At 40.3% G+C, this 17639-nt stretch overlaps 1 protein-coding gene and 1 non-coding gene across 2 annotated transcripts in view; both read left to right on the top strand.

The window, feature by feature from the left end:
- The first annotated feature begins 177 nt into the window (after positions 1-177).
- The window catches only part of Slc28a2 (solute carrier family 28 member 2), a 31493-nt gene continuing 14031 nt past the window's right edge, over positions 178-17639 (top strand). Inside the window, exons 1-4 of the mRNA XM_090318426.1 lie at positions 178-298; positions 12929-13008; positions 13143-13228; positions 16092-16183. Of these exons, the coding sequence (XP_090174552.1) occupies positions 12943-13008; positions 13143-13228; positions 16092-16183 (244 nt within the window). The 5' untranslated portion in view covers positions 178-298; positions 12929-12942. The remainder of the gene's footprint in view (positions 299-12928; positions 13009-13142; positions 13229-16091; positions 16184-17639) is intronic.
- Positions 282-353, top strand: Trnah-gug (transfer RNA histidin (anticodon GUG)). Its single transcript has one exon. It is a non-coding gene; the product is annotated as a tRNA-His (tRNA).

Genomic DNA, 17639 nt, shown 5'->3' with positions numbered 1-17639 from the left:
AAACCTCGGCGACCCCCAGGCGCTTCACACAACATGGTGGGCCTGGTGGCGCCCGCGTCCTGGCGTTGGCCAAGCGCTTCCACGTCTCCCTTCCCTTCGGCGGTGGGCGCGGATTTTCCCGAGCAGAGGCTTGCGTGGCCTCCACTTCCCTATATCGTCGTCGGCGGGGGTGGGGGGGTGGTCAACATTCCCATGGGAAGTTCCGGAAAGGTTGGACGGCGGCCTCGCGCACCTCAAGGACGGCATTCGGCGGCCGCGGCGTCGTGGCGTCCCGGTAGCTCGCCGTGATCGTATAGTGGTTAGTACTCTGCGTTGTGGCCGCAGCAACCTCGGTTCGAATCCGAGTCACGGCATTGTGGGAACAATGGCACGGCAGAGGGGCGCTCTTTTTAAAGGCTCTCAGTTTCCGTTCCGGGTCAACAGAACGCTCAGGTCGGGGCCGAAATGTACGAGAAGGGTGCGGAGAAAAGCTTGTAGAGCTCTCCTTTCCTTGAACGAAAAGGTTCACGAGAGAAAATGTGCTTTATTTAGCAGAAGGGAAAGAATGGCTCAGGAACCCGTTCTTGAATTTTACTTTCATAACGTGGCCGGTGTGGAGAGTTTTTTTTTTTTTTTTATTAAAGAATTTATTAACGTTGATTTTTACATCGTATTTTAAATAAGTTTAACAAACAAGTGTTCCAGAAGGGAATCTCTATGTACAATCGGTTTATAGAGTTTTTAAGTTACTCACCGGTGCCTTACATGTTTGTATTTTGGTTTATGCAGCGTTTCCCTCAAGTGCCTTAAGTGTTTGTTAGACAGAATTAAAATTCCGTAAGTTAGGTTGTGCGTACAGTGCTTCTTTGGTCACTGTCACCCCTTCCTTTGTTTTCCTTCAGTTTCCTCCTCTCAGTCCTACCCTCAAGTTATATAGGTATATTTTATTTTTAAATATATTCTGTGAGCTACCTTGTCTTCTTCATTTGGTACCCATCAATGGTCAACTCACATACTGGTTTATCTGAAAAGTGTCTTGCTGGAGAAAAAGTAAATGTTTGGTGGCCTAGGTGTTATAGGAATGAAGTATAACCATTTAATTAAGGGTTAGAAGGCAGATTAGGCAACACACTGACCCATGTTTGGTCTAGATCTGTGACAACTAAAAAATATGACCAGATGTACTGGAAGTATTAGTCTTTTTAGCTACTACGAAGTATGCCCCCAGAGATGATAGGTATTCTCTTTGAGGCTTTCTCTCCTAATCTACTCCAGGCTTAAAAATCAAATTTTGCTTGTTTTATCTGCACATTAAGAATGAAACTTGGCACAGTCAAGTCTGTCCTATAGCATGAGGCAAAATAGAAGTGAATTTTATAGTTCTCTTGTGTTTGATGGTAGCTGTGTCACCTAGAGGAAGGAATAAGAGCGATTGAAAAATAAACCTTTACTTCTACAGCGACTCCTCCTGGGCCTGGGTTGGTAAAGCAGGTTGGGGAGCATTTGTGGGAGAGATGGGCATTTATGCTTTTACAGTCCATCAACAAACACAGAACAACACGTTTAAAAAAATAAAAATAAAAAAAATAAAAACAAGAACAAGACACTGCTGTAGTATTACTGAGGTTCCCAGTACCCAGTTCCCTAGATTAGATGAGTTGAAAAGTAGAAAAAGAGCAGGGAAAGGTGAACCTTTTGGCTGATTTAATAGTCATATATCTAGAAAATCAACATACTAACAAAAACAAAAAACAGTAGGTACATGACATCTCTATTCCTTGAATTTTTCACTAAATAACTTCACAAAGATTTTAATATGTGGGCCAAGTTTAGGTGTCAAGGTAGGAAATGAAGAAAGGCTGTGGCTCATTCCCAAGGGCCCTGCCCCCATCTCCTTGCTGTTCCCTGACAGTCACAATTTTTGGTGTTTTTCACTGCACATCTCCCCCTCTCCCTCTCTCCCTCTATCTTTCCCTGTAAGGAATGTACTGAATTTTCTGCATATGATAAATTCTATTCCTTAATACCAACAAATACCTTCACAAGAAAGTCAAACAGTGTAGGAAAAAAATTCTAAAACAGATAACCTGGACAGTACAAAAATGAAATATTAGTTGAGCAAAAGAATGTGATAATTTTTCTGTGGAGTAAAAACTTTGAGGATATTTACATATAATCTGAAAAGTAAGCTAACTGGCTTTTCCTAATCTCTGTTCAAACACTTGGTATAGCATATAGCTGTAGGCTGAACCAACACCTTCCTAAATGTTTTGGAAGCAGTTTTCTTGTCAATGAACTATATCCCTAGCCACAGAATACAATCCTTGTACTAATAATCATTTATGCTGAAGTATGTGTATTTCTTAAAAAGTCATGATGAAAAATATTTGAGAAATAGTAACTATTTTGTTTGTTTGGGCCAGTCTTGAGTCTTGAACTCAGGAGAATACTGTCCCTGGCTTTTAAGTTTTTTTTTTTTTTTAAGGGTGATGTACAAAGGGATTGCAGTTACATAAATCAGGTAAATATTACATTTCTTTTTGGACAGTGTTACCCTTTTGCTTGCTGTCTCCCAGTTTTTCTCTCTCATCTCCATAGTTCACATTCAACATAGCATCTAGTGAGTACCACTGCTGCATTTGTTTACCCTTTGTCCCTCCATTTCTGGGCCTCCTCTTATACTCTCAAAGACAAAAAGAAAACAAAAACAGCAACAAAGATGCACATACTTATTGTGACCTGAGCTCCTATGCTCCTTTGCTCCAAGCTAGAGTTCTACTACTTGAGCCACATCTCCACTTCTAGCTTTTTTTTTTTTTTTTGGTAGTTAATTGGAGATAAAGAGTTTCATGGACTAGGCCGGTGCTTGCCTAGAAAAGCAGTGGTGCTGTGGCTCAAGCAGTAGTGCGCTAGCCTTGAGAAAGTCCAAGAACAATGCTCAGGACCTGAGCCCAAGCCCAGGACTGGCACAAAAAAAAAAAAAAAAAAAAAGGAAAGAAAGAAAAGAAAAGAAAAAGAAAAAGTTTCATGGACGTTTCCTGTCTGTGGCTTCAAACCACAGTCTTCAGATCTCATCCTCCTGAGCAGCTAATATTACAGGTTTGCTTTAAATTCTGAAGAGTCTGACTAGTGTGATTCATTTCTGCTTATCTTTGAGTGGATTGGCACTTCGTAGTTTCTAGGTTTACAAAGCAGAGATAGAGAACTGAGATTCTGGTATGGGATAACTTCACTATGGTATCCTAGGATCCCTCTCTCTCTTAGCAGGCAGCCAGAGAACTCTTGCTTTTAAAACTGTTTGTATTATACATTATGATTCTGGGAATATGGCTGCCCCCACCCATCTCTTCAGTTGGATGCTTGAACTCTTCCTCAGGTTTCAAAAAATGGTAGACAGTACAAGAGTTTTTTGCATACACATTGAAGCTCTGTTGCTGGTTTAAATCACATTTGTTACTTTCCGCAGGTATCTGGTCTCTAAGTCACTTTGCTTTTCTTCCTTCCATCTGGTAGTCTTTGAGGCACAAAAGCAGATTCCCCTATTTTGTCATAGCCTAACTTCCAAGAGGTAGCTAGGCTTTGAATTGAAGTCTTTGGCACTTAGGAATAGGCTTCCTGTGTTTGAACCTTGACTCATCCCTTACTAGCTAGGTGACCTTGGAAAAGCAACACAATGTGTTTGTGTATTTCTTTCTTATTTGTAAAAGAGATGGATGAGCTTGTTATGAGGATTAAATGAGTTAATATTTGTAAAGCCTCAATGCCTGGAACTTATTAAGGCCTACTGAGGTTTTATTTATATAAAATAGTAGATGGGAATATGACATAATGAAACCAAGTCCTTAAAAATAAATGTAGTGGAACTTAAGTATCCAAGTAAGTGTTGGCACAAAGTAGGCATTCCACTTTTGCATTCAGATGCCAAAAATATTTTTGGAACTCCTCTTTGGGATTATCTTCAGGACTAAGGTATAAGTTGTATGAGTAAGTCCACCTCAATATTTATAATCATATTCTGTTTTGAAAAACCTGTTCTCAAAAAGATATCACCACTGAGTATTTTAAGGCACAAATTTCAACAATTTCGCAAAAATATTTTAAGCAACATGCTGTCAAAACATGATTTTAGAATAGATCCTAGCCCACGTGTAGTGGGTACCTAGGGAGGAGCCTACACTTCCACTAGGAGGCGTCGTATGCCAGACAAAAAGACTAGTTAGAGAGATACTGAAAAGGACAGTGTGTCCCGCTGAGCACTGGTGGCTCATGCCTGTCTACTCAAGGAGGCTGAGATCTGAGGATTGAGGTTAAAACCAGCTGAGGCAGAAAAGTCCAGGAGACTCTTACCTCCAATAAACTTACTAAGAAAAAAAGCCAGAAGTGGCACTGTGGCTCAAGGGGTAGAGCACTAGCCTTAAACACAAAAAGGCTTAGGGACAGCAAGCACCCAGCCCCTGAGTTCAAGTGCCAGGACTGGCAAAAACATAAGATTAAAAATAAGTAAAAAAACAGCTCCCTCCCAAAAGAATGTTCAGGACTCAGGTTCCTACTTTCTTTACACCTGCTCATCCATCCATCAATCCATCTATCCATTCACTCCAGTCCTTTTGCATTTCTTTCAAGTAGGACTTTATGCTTTGTCCATAATCCTCTTCTTTCTGCCTCACAGGCAACTGGGATTATAGGCACCTGTTACCATATCAGCTCTGAAAAGTTATTGGAATGTTTTATTTATATATAAACCATATTTATAAGTTTTTTAGTAATAAGTGAATAGCAATTCTCAGTGAAAACTGAAAAAGTTGTTGAGTCTGTGCTGAATGATTTAGGGGTCTGCCTGCCTATAAACCACTAAGGCAGTAAAGGCTTGGTCACTAGACAACAGAACTATCTTGCATTTTTACAGAACAAAACATAGAGTCACTCTCCCTAAAAAAACAAAAGCCCAACATTTTAATGAGGTAGAAGGTTAAGTCAATACACAGAAAAAAAATCAGACAATAATAGCTTTAAAGAAGTACTCTCAGGGTTGGGAATGTGTAGGGTATAGAGTGCTTGCCTAGCATGCATGAAGCCCTGGGCTCAATTCCTCAGTACCACATACACAGAAAAAGCAGAAGTGGTCCTGTTTAAGTGGTAGAGTGCTAGCCTTGGGCAAAAAAAGCTCAGGAACAGTGCCCAGGCCCTGAGTTCAAATTACTGACTTGGGGTGGGGGAAGAGAGAAAGAAATATGTTCATATTTTCAGTAATTTATTACCCATCCCATGGAGTTACCAAAGGCAAGAATCTTTGGAAAGAGTGTATGGAGAAGGCAAGAACCTTTGTGACTAATGTCCTGGGTCGCGGCCACCCCAGGCATTGCATTGATAAATGTACACTTGCCAGTCATTCCTGTTGGTAAATACTCATTGCTCTCAATACTCCTCCCTCTCTCCAGACAGTTCTTCCTTGTTATTATTATTACTATTATTACTTAGAAATAATGAAAAAGTGTTTGTGAGGTAATGCACCTTCTATCTGGTGAATATAATATAACCCTTCTATTAATTACAATAAAAATATATGAAAAAATTAAAAAGAAATCATGAAAAAGCTTAGTAGTACGTAACAAACTTTCCATTTATCCTCATCTTTCCTTAGTTGTTTGTATTGCAGTGCACAGAACAGGGCATCTTGAGTACACAGATTGGTGTCAGCATTCTTGATGCCCGAATGAGCAGTATTGGGTACTGTTTCTATTTGAAATGTTGTTGTGTTTTGATTGTAGTCTAGAGCTTCAGTACAGTACTTGGCATCTTTTCTTGCATGGGTTGCTCACCTGTAACATGACAGATTTGGTAAGAAACCATTAGGTTGAATCTTGCTTGCTTGCTTCAGGTCATCTTACCAATCTAATGTTTGGTTATATGTTTATTTTTTCTTTTTCCTCTCAATCTGTTCTGTTTATCATCGCTTTTAATTGCCTTTTAATTAATTAGCTGCACAAAGGCCTTTTTTTTTTTGTCAGTAATGTGCTTGAATTTTGGGCCTGGGTGCTGTCCCTAAGCTCTTCAGCTTAAGGCTAGCGCTCTACCACTTGAACCACAGTGCCACTTCTGGTTTTCTGGTGGTTAAGTGGAGATAAGAGTCTCACAGACTTTCATGCTTAGGCTGGCTTTGAACTGTGATCCTTAGACCTCAGCCTCCTGAGTAACTAGGATTACAGGTGTGAGCCACTGGGGCCCTGCAGGGGTTTTGTTTTGATGTATTATATTCGCGATAGTGTACCTTAATCAAACTCACCCTTCCATGACTCTCCTTCCTCCCTCTTCCCATTGCAGCCTTTTCTTACTACTGTCTGAACCTTGTCCCCATCTAATTATATAACCTGTTATTACATTACTAAGCAAGCCAAACCTGAGGTCTCTACTTCTTATCTTGAAAGATAATCAGTCATTTAAAGTTTTAGCCTTAAATGCTTTATTATCGATAACTAATCTTTATGTTTGCATGCCTTGCTGCCACTGAGTACTTTATTGTCCTTTCCTATCTTTTGGTAGATGTAGGCAAACTATCAAGTCAGTAAACTTGATTTTCTAACTTTAGCTTCACAGAGTCCTTATAGAGACCAGCTCACTTCCCTGATCTTTTCTTCTCCAACCCTATTTAAATATATCTCTTTATCCAGTTTCTTTCAGGGAAGCAGCTAACCTGATATTTTTTGAAGGGTGCTAAAATATTATCCTCATAACACAATTATTTTAACTGAGATCTGTCAAGCCAACCTCTGTGACCAACACAGAAAAAAAAAAAAAAGATTCTCTGGTGCCACTAGGGCCTTGTGGTGTACCTGGGTCTTTGAAGCACATGGCATCTAAGACATGGCAAGGGAACAATGAAGTACAGAAAAGTATGTCTATATAAGAGTCTAGCATGTAAGAGTCAGCCTAGACTGTATGTCTGTTCATTTAATCTTCTGATTATAATGCTTCTCACATCCCTGTACTGTCTCTTCAGCAAGTAATTCTCCATCATGTCCTTCTTCTGTCCAGCTTCCTCACTTAGTCCAAGCCTAATCCAAGCCCAGCTCTAGTCCCACCATATTAGATTTACCTTTGGCTCCCACATGGAAAGTCTATGGGAGTTTAAATTGAACCCAAATATAGGGATAGAGAAAGGAAAGCCACAGAAAGAAGAAAATAAGGCATTTATTGAAGAGGTCTATGTCCGACATGATTTGTTAAAGGCTTTTATTTATTTCATTTAATTAAATGTATTTAGTTATATAACTTTGCAAAGATGCCTTGTTCTTTCTCCTTCACATGGCTTATCTAAAGGTTTAGATAGTAAATATGAACTTTTTCAAGGACCAACAAACACTTTTATGTGGATATAGAAGATTGTTGAGTGAGTATGGCTCAGAGAATAGGACTTTGAATACTGTATTTTACTGTTAAGTAAAATCAGCCAGACTGAGAAAGACATTTGTCCTCTCTTATATGTGGAACATATCTAAAAACAAAAGGAGATAAGAATAAAATTCAGGGAATGCTTACTAGTAGGAATCTATGGAAGGGGCAAGGTGAAAGGAGAGAGTAAAAGCTGGGGAGTTAAAATAGTTCATAGGCATGTGCGAAAATGCAATAATCAAATATATTAAAAGTATAATGTTTCCAGTCCTGGGGCTTGAACTCAGACCCTGGGTACTGTCCCTGAGCTTCTTTTTGTTCAAGGCTAGAATTCCACCACTTAAGCCACAGCACCACTTCCAGCCTTTTCTGTATATGTGGTAGCCAGGAATCAGACCCAGAGTTTTGTGCATGCTAGGCAAGCACTCTACAACTAGGCCACACACTGGGCCCTGTCTGTGAGATTTTTTTTTTCCCCCCAGTCCTGGGGCTTAAACTCAGGGTCTAAGTACTTTCCTTAGGCCTTTTCCTCAAGGCTAGCACTCTGCCACTTGAGCCACAGCACCACTTCCAACTTTTTCTGTATACGTGGTACCAAGGAATTGAAGCCAGGGCTTTATTCATAGGAGGCAAGCACTCTATCACTAGGCCAAACTCCCGGCCCTGGTGAGATTCTGTGTTTTGGTTTTTTTTTGTTGTTGTTGTTGTTGTTTTTGTCATAGGGCTTCAACTCTGAGCCTGGGTGCTGTCCCTGAGCTCTTCAGCTCAAGGCTACCACTCTACTCCTTGAGCCACAGTGCCACTCTCAGTCTTCTAGTGATTAATTGCAGATAAGAGCCTCACAGACTTTAGTGCCCAGGCTGGCTGGCTTTGAACTGGGATCCTCAAATCTCAGCCTCCTGAGGAGCTAGGATTATAGGTGTGAGCCACCTTGCCTGGCCCCTGTGAGATTTTTTTAATCTCCAATTAACGGGAAGTGGAGCTGTGACTCAAAGTGGTAGAGGGCTATCCTTGAGCTGAAAAGCTCAGGTACAGTGCCCAGGCCTTGAGTTTAAGAACACCCAAATCCCCCAAAATAATAATAATGTGTATCCAAGATATCAATTTGTCTACAAAGAAATAGCATCTATTGCTTGCCCTTTGATCATTGTCTGAAATGAGATGGAAATTGAATGGGAGAAAGGCTCAGAAAACCTTTCCTTGTGGTTTAGTACTGATGGAGTAATAGGTTAACAGTACTTTTGGAATTTCTTCCTAAACCACGCTGTATCAAATGCTTTTGGAATGCTGAGCACATTTACTTAGAGGCCAGCAGTACAAACCTGTGGTTTGATAATGTCCGTTGTCCACAGCCAGTGCTGTTGGCATTAACGGGAAAGTCATAAAGGTCCATTTAGCTCTGAGAAATCTGCTTCCACACTAATAACTTCTTTATGACATTTGTTATCTTACCTTGGTCAGATAACATCTTACCAGCGTCAGATGGATTTGCACAGAAAGGGGAGAGAGAATTTCTGTGGAAGCAGCAAGATTTCCAAATCTGTTTTCTTCCTTAATTGATAAAAAAGTTAACAGACTATAGTATTTTCACTTAACATTAACTCAGCCAGTGATAAGAAACTAGAAATTTTCAGTTGATTGATTCTTGCCCTTTTCTTTCTTTTCTATACCTTTTTTTTGGTGCCAATCCTGGGGCTTAAACTCCAGGCCTGAGCACTGTCCTTGGGCTTTCTCGAGGCTAGTGCTCTGCCACTTGAGCCACAGCACCCCTTCCAGCTTTTTCTGTATATGTGGTACCAAGGAATCAAACCCAGGGCTTTATTCATGCTAGGCAAGCACTCTACCACTAGGCCATACTCCTGGCCCCCAGTCCATTTTTCTTTATATACAAATTAGATTAGTAGCTGACTGTATTACCTTGAGGAATATTGTGAGGATGCATTGTGAAAGAACAGGAAAAATCTTTATAAAGATTATAAAATGTTGGGGCCGGGAGCATGGCCTAGTGGTAGAGTGCTTACCTAGCATGCACAAAGCTCTAGATTTGATTCCTTAGTATCATATACACAGAAAAAGCAGGAAGTGGTCCTGTGGCTCAAATGATCGTATGGCTCAAGTGTCCTTGAGAAAGCCCAAGGACAATGCCCAGACCCTGAGTTCAAGCCCCAGGACTGGCAAAAAAAAAAAGGATGGGGGGGGGGCGAGAGTTTGGTCTAGTGGTAGAATACTTGCCTAGCATGCACAAAGACCTGGGTTCTAATTCTTTGGTACCACATACATAGAAAAGCCGAAAGTGGTGCTGTGGCTCAAGTGGTATAGCACTAGTCTTGAAGAAAACCCAAGAACAGTGCTCAGACCCTGAGTTCAGGACTGCAAAAAAAAAAAAAAAGACTATAAAATGTTGCAGGAACAGGTATTTCTTTCTACCATTTAACCATATAGTCAGAAGTAGTTCAGAACTGGGAGACAGAATCTCAGGATATGCAATTGGCTGAGCCATAAACTAATTGATGATGCTGGGAAATCATTTCATTTTTCTTGATCATTGAATGTTCAAAGATCAAAGTATAAGTGATAAGACAAAAGTACACCAGAAGGTTCAAGGTTCAAGCCAGCTGAGGGGACTGACCTATCAGGTTAGTTTTCTTGCTCTTGGCAGTGGGGAATGCAAATCTTTTTTTTTTTTTTTGAGTGTGTGTGGGGGTGTAATGGGGCTTGAACTTAACTGGGCACTGTCCCTGAGCTCTTTGGCTCAAAGCTACCATCCTGCCCCTGGGCATGGGCATTGTCCCTGAGCTCTTCAGCTCAGGGTTACCACCCTACCCTGGAGGCAAGCCCCACTTCCCATTTTCTAGAGGTTAACAGGAGATAAGAGTCTCAGGTCCTTTAGTGCCCGGGCTGGCTTTGAACCTTGATCCTCAGATCTCAGCCTCCTGAGTAGCTAGGTTTACAGGTGTGAGACACCGAGACCGGGAGACCGTCGAATGTGAATCTTTGGAAGTGAGATGAATGCTATGGCCTCAACATAGGTGATGATTGTATGCACGTGTGCTTGTGCATGCGCCTGCTGCTCTTGGAACCAGCAACTAGGTACCAGCTTCTGCTTTCACTTCAAGAGTAAAAACTCAGGATTGCATTACCAGCTTTTTTGGCCCATCTGTCTTGCTTTAGTGAGTCCTAAGTTCCTGATGGCAAACATCTGGTTCATGCTTATCTCTTCAACTCCTAAAACAGTAACTTGGTGATAGTATTTAAATGCTTGTTGGGTGAATTAATAAAAGAATTCCTGTCAGTTGTTTAGCAACTGACGTTTCTAGGAAACGTCTTTCTATTACAAAATGAAGTTTCTGAGTGTAGAGACTTCTGCATACTATCCAGTGCTTAGCCCTCAGTGCTGCAGTGTGATTGCTGTAAGTCTGAAAAGTCCCTAGGATACTTACATCAAAGGCTGTACTCCTCCCTCTATATGTAGTGAACAAGGTCAGGAATGTAAAGAACTGCCAAGATAAAAGGCCAACCACAGACAGAAGCTCCCTTTTACCCCCCACACCTGCAGAGCAGAAAGAATCTTCCAAACTGTGGTAAGCCAGGGTAGGAGGGCAGGAGTCTGATTTGCCAAATGTTTTAATGGATCATACTTATATGAAAAACAAGTAGTTTATGCCTGTACAGGAAATGTGGTTATATATGTTTAGTGTAATGATATTTTTTGGGGGGGTAGGGGTGAATGGTCCTGGGGATTCAACTCAGGGTTTTGCCCTTAACTAGGCAGACACTCTACCACTGGTGTCATACCTCCAGCTAGAATGATGTTTTAAATGCTTAAAGAGATCATATACATTTTTAAAGAATTTCTATTGTAAAGGAAATTTTCTGCCAAGTAAGGATATATCTCCAAATGAATCTGCATTATAACTATGAGTGGTCATGTACTTGGTTTGTTATTCTGACAGGTGTTTGCTTAAGTTTCTGCATTTCTTCCTTTTGTTTTAAACTTTAATTGGAATCATTGACAATCATACTGATTACTCTAAATGCAGGTTTCTTTTAAATTGATCAAGTGCTCTCTGTGATACTCAGAAAACAATTATTATGCTACGACATTGTGGTTGTGAACTTGAAAGCCTATTTATCCTTATTTTCAGCAACATTAACATCTTGGGTTTTCCCTCAGCTCTTTTCTTTCTTCTTATTTTCTTCTCATGCAGTATAGCTCAGTGGAGCCTTCCCTAGGCAAAAAGGAGCACTGGCCTTAGGGTTTTTCGTTTGAGCAGAGAGGTTTTTAGTCTAGGTCCTGGGGCCCTAGGTAGCCCACTCACTGGTTTATTCCAGTTCCCCTAGGTTATCATTTTTTTTCTCCTATCTTCTTTCCGCTTATTAAGGGCAGCAATTGTTGATAAGAATCAAATTCTTGATTCTTTCTATAGTTTTTTTTGGATTCTAAATCATTTAATTCTGCTTTGATTTTAATAATTTGTTTCCTTCTACTGGGATTAGGATTGGTTTGTTGCTCTTTTTCCAGGAGTTTAAGGTGACACATTAACTTGTTGGTTTGCGATTTTTTCAATTTGTTATGGTAAGATGTGGTATTTGTACACAATGGTATTCTATGCTGCTGTCAGAAAGAACAACATCGCCCCATTTGTTAGGAAATGGAAAGACTTAGAAAAAAATCATATTAAGTGAGGTAAACCAGACTCAAAGGAACTTAGGCTCAATGGTTTCCCTCATTTGTCATAACCAGTAGAAACCTTGGGCTCTCCTAGCAGAGATTTGCAATAGAGCAAAAAATAGATACATAAGGCCATATAGTATGATGCTAATTGAAAGGACCTCTAGGATATAGAAACAAAAGCCATGTAATGAATGATTGTTGTCCTTAATGTACTATGTTATCTTTCAGCTCTTTTGCTGTCCCTTGGTTATCTCATATTGTTACAGTATCTCACTTTGTTATCTGATATATCGGATATATTTGTATTTGGTTATTTGAAATTGGATAGGGAAGGGGGTAAAACAAGATGGGGGGTGGGGGGGAGGGTAATGGGGACCAAGACATGTGAAAGGGTATCAATGTATGTGAATTAATGCACCTTCTATCTGGCAAATATCATGTAATCCTTTTATTAATTACAATAAAAATATTAAAAAAAGAATCAAATTCTACCTTTCATTACAATGAAATCAGTCCCCAATCTTTCTAGTTTTCTCTCTTAATAAATTCAACTAATTTTCTTTTTCCTTTTTTGCAAGTCCTGGGCTTGGGCTCAGGGCCTGAGTATTGTCCTTGGCTTTTTTTTTTTCTCAAGGCTAGAGTTCTATCACTTAAGCCACAGTGCCACTTCTGGCTTTTTTCTATGTATGTGGTGCCAAGGAATCGAACCCTGGTCTTTGTACATGCTAGGCAAGCACTCTACCACTAGGCAAAACTCCTGGCCCAATTCAGCTACTTTTCTATAGAAATTTAGGTTTGTGTTTCTGGCTAGTGCTTTGCTTGGTCCTAAAAATACTCCTCAGCCTACAAAACTGAGTGGCAAATCTTACCACCCTTGTTTTGCAGTTGAGGAAAACAAGATGCGAAAAGCAAGTGGCCCATCCACCCTGAAGAATGACTTTGAGAATTCAGGGCTGGAGCTCGAGGTAATTCATTAGTTTTGTTTCCATAGTGTTATGGCCTGCTCTGTTGCTTTGATGAGGTCTTTGGCTGCCTTCTTGATCTCCGTAGATCTTCTAGCAGTGCTCTGTGACTGACTTGATTCTACCTGTGCTTACAGGAAGGAGTAAATCCTGAAGGAACCAAAAGGACTGCAGTAGAGGAACATAGCCTCAAGGATGACCTGAGGCCTCCCTCTAACCTGAGGTACAAAAGTTGTAGAATCCAGTTTAGTTAGAACCTAAGGGCATAGGGTGGGTTAGGTAAGAAGAGATCTAACCTTCTGCTGTCACAGAAAGCTTGTTTAATTGTTGGGATGAGTCTACAAGCACCCCATATACACATGCACAAATCTACACTGTATGTCTAGTATTGTTTTATGAAACTAGGTGTAGCAACATTTGGTATATAGCAATTAATTATTATTTTCTAATACTAGTGATTGAGACTCATAGGTTTACATTTGATGCTTTATTACTTAGCCACTCTTACAGTCCTTTTACTTTTTTTTTTTTCCCCCAGATTGGGTCTCACAGTAACTTTGTTTGGGCTGCCCTTACTTAAGCCACAATCCTCATACTTTTGCCTTGCAAGTATCTGAGATTACTGAGCTACACCACCATATCTGGTGTATTTATTTGATAGACTCTCACCAGCTTTTGCCTGGGATGTCCTTAAACTGTAATCCTCTACCTTCTGTATAGCTGAGTGGTATGTTTTCTTGATAGACTGTTCTCTTTATTGATAAGTAGTAAACTTATTTTTCTTAATTTGGCTTGAGTGTGCTTTATGCAGATTAGGTTAGCTGCTCTTACTTGCTGTCAGATTCTGTTTGTTGCTTGAGGTTGTTGGGGCCTAGCCTCCATCTCTGAAGCCTGATTCTGGCTCAGCTGCAATTAAAGGGCTTTGTCCAGGCATTTGGTCTTTTGCATACCTCTCTTAAGGCTGTGTACGTGACTCGATTGAACCCCCTGCAGTTTCGCGGGTCTCGCAGCAGCTCAAGTCTCGCGCGCTTTCCTGCACCTGTCCTGCCCACTACCTGAAAGCCCCACCCAGACCCTTAGTGGTAGCACAGGGGCCCTCTTCCTATTGGCTAGCTTCCCAGTGCCCACCTTCTCCTACCCTAACAGTAGGTAACTAATTGTCTGAGGCAATAAAGCGGGAGAGCATCAGAGAGAACGAGAGATCAGCAGAGATCAGCAGAGAGATCTGATGCGCTTTCATGGTTAACACTGCTTCTGACTCAGCGTGGTTTTTTCTTCCCCGGTGATTGGGGGAGGGCTGGGTCTTCGACACTTACCATCTCGCTCGGCTCCCGGGGGACTACAGGCTGGCCCTGTGTGTCCCTCCCCGTTCCTGTGTTGCTGCCCCAGAGAGGAGCAACATGAGGTTATCGTTTTTTTCCATCCTTTAACTTTATAGTCTTTTTTTTCTTCCTTCCTTAAGGTTAGTTACCTCATGGTCAATAATGGCTGTTGCAATGTAGGATATCTTGGGTCCAGGCAGCAGGGATGAGGAAGTGGCAAGAGCAATAGGGCAAGTTAAGTCAGTTTCTTTTAAATTGTATTCCTACAAGCCTTATCTATTTTTTTTAAGTGTGTGCTAGTTCAACTTAGAGTCTGAGTGCTCGTTTTTTGCTCAAGGATAACACTCTAGCATTTGAGTTACTGTTCTATCACTGACTTTTTCATTGCTTAATTAGAGATAAGAGTCTAAAGGACTTTGGTACCTTGGTTGGCTTCAGACACCATCCTCTGATCTCAGCCTTCTGAGTAGTTAGGATTACAGGCATGAGCCACCAGTGCCTTAGATATTTAGACACTGAGTGAAAGCTGTTTTAATAGGAAAAATGATTTAGAAAATTCTTGGCCTGACCAGGTGAGCGGCCATTTCATTGCAGCTAACTGGAGCTTGTCTCTGTAGCAGTCATTGTACAAAGTTTATCAAATGCAGTTTCTGTTGTGAAAAAAATTTTTAAAAATATTTTTGGCATAATTTATAAAACTATTGTGACCTTTCCATTTATGCATAGAATGCACCCAATCAACTTTATCCCTTCCATCAGCTTCTATCTTCTTCTATCACCTTTTTTATCTCTTTTCTCCCCCTTCTGAAAACAATGGCAACAGATTTTACTGTTATATTTTCATACATATATATAACATGGTTCAGCCATAGTCATCCTCATTCACTTTCTCCATTCATCCTCCCCCTCCCACTGATGGGAGCATGTTTTACTCTCCAGAAGAGCATGTTTTACTCTCACAGTATTCACTTTTTAGTGTATTTATTTCAATAAAGGGTTTCACCAGGGTTTTTACACACACACACACACACACAATAATCCTAGTCCAGGCTGAATAGGGTCATTCTAATCTGCAAATTGACAAGGCTTGATATGTCCTTTTGGGCTTTGTTGTAGTATTATCTAACTTGTCCTTAACTGAAATAAGTTTTCTTTCTTTTCTTTTCTTTTCTTTTTTTTGTTACTCAGAGCAAATTAGCAAATTCTACCTTGGGCCAGTCAAGTTCTGAAAAGTAGCACAAATGGGATGGAATAATTCTTGGTTATTTGTTTTTTTTTTTTTTTTTTTTTTTGTCAGTTCTGGGTCTTGAACTCTGGGCCTGAGCACTGTCTCTGAGCTCTTCAGCTCAAGGCTACCTACCACCCTACCCCTTGAGCCACTTCGTTTTCTGTGGTTAATTGGAGATAATAGTCTTGTGGATTTTAGTGCCTGGGCTGGCTTTGAACTGCAATCCTCAGATCCCAGCCTTCTGAGTATTTAGGATTACAGGCGAGAGCCACTGTGCCCATCTAATTTTGTTTTCTGTTTGTTTGCTTTTTGCCAATCCTGGGGCTTGAACTCCGGGCCTGAACACTGCCCTTTGGACACTTCTTTGCTCAAGGCTAGCACTCTGCCGCTTGAGCCACAGCACCACTTCTGGCTTTTTCTGTGTATGTGGTACCAAGGAATGGAACCTGGGTTTTCATGCATGCCAGGCAAGCACTCTGCCACTAGGCCAAACACCTGGCCCTAATTCTTGTATTTTAATTTTGGGTTTTCATCAGGAGAAATCTACAGCCTTTCTTTGAGGCAAGAAGTTTCTGGAAAAAACATGCCAACTTGTTCAAGAAGATCATGTTGGGCCTGTTGTGTGTTGGTAAGATAATGAAAATTAGTAGAAGTGAGAAGCACACTTATTTTAGGAATGTTACTTTGTATCAAGTTCATTGGTATATGGAAAGTAATTTTATTCACAAACTTACTTAAAGGCTATTTGAAGTCTGTACTGAAGTCTGATTTTAACTATTTTCAGTCAGATAATTTATTGAATTGCATCTACAACAACAAGTAGAATCTGTATGCCTTAACAGACTTAAAAATATTTCCAAGAATTTAGGCTCATCTCCTTTTTTAGTGCCTTGATTTGATTCTGGGCACAATTTCTTGATATATCTATATCTACATCTATATCTATATGCTAGTTTACAAGGAAAATAAATACCAGAGTATTATTTTTTTGCCAGTCCTGGGCTTGAGCTCGGGGCTGAGCACTGTCCTTGGACTTTCTCAAGGCTAGAGCTCTACCACTTGAGCCTCAGCACCACTTCCGGCTTTTTTCTATATATGTGGCACCAAGGAATTGAACCCAGGTCTTCACGCATGCTAGGCAAGCACTTTAACCACTAGGCCAAACTCTCGTCCCAACCAGAGAATATTTTTTTTCATTAAAGAATTTATTAACATTGATTTTTACATCATTTTTTAAATGACAAGTTTAACAAACAAGTGTTACAATCACTGGGACTTAGTATTTAGAACTTAATCAAAATTAGGCTAAGGGTTTGTATGTCATAGAAACATATTAATTTATAAAATAAAACATTATGTCTATAGAGTCATAGGTTTTTAGGAAGAGAGTATTTTTAAAAGACAACCAAACTGTTTATAAAGTCTTCTGTCAGTGATATGTGGGGCTTTGATGTCAATATTAGATACAGCCCACATAATAAGATTTTAAAAATTGTTAGATTATTTTGGTGAGCAAAGGGCCATCTATAGCTTTGCTTCTTAGTGGTAGTCATGTTTACCTGGTTTTGAACAAGAGAAAAGGTTAACTTTTTAATATAACTGGGTTCATAAAGCTTCAAGAATAGATAACTGACTGGGTTTTTAAGTATCTAAGATGGATGCTGATCAAATATATGTGATGGGCAGGAAGAAGATATCAGATTAAATGGGAGTGAGATTTTTCTAGGGGCAAGTGAAAATTTATGGTTAAATTAAGGGAGATTGTCTTTAGGATTCCCAAGAAGATTTCAGGTAACTGCCTGGCCTTCAGAAGTGCAGCCCAGGCCAGAGTTCTGCCTAGTGGTAGACTGCTTGCCTAGCATGCAGGAAGACCCAGGTTCAATCCCTTGGTACCACATACATAGAAAAAAAAGCTGGAAGTGGTGCTGTGGTTCAAGTGGTAGAGCACTAGCCTTAAGAAAGCCCAAGGACAGTGTTCAGGCACTTAGGTCAAGCCCTAGGACTGGCAAAAAAAAAAAAAAAAAAAAAGTGCAGCCCAATTTGACAGACTGGGCGGCAAGCTCTCTGAAAGGTTTTTCTTGCTG

Source organism: Megascapheus bottae, chromosome 25 (assembly GCF_031878675.1).
Source record: "Megascapheus bottae isolate mThoBot1 chromosome 25, mThoBot2.hap1, whole genome shotgun sequence".
NCBI lineage: Eukaryota > Metazoa > Chordata > Mammalia > Rodentia > Geomyidae > Megascapheus > Megascapheus bottae.
Note: the sequence above shows the minus strand (reverse complement) of the source record. Positions and strands in the feature narration are given on the sequence as shown.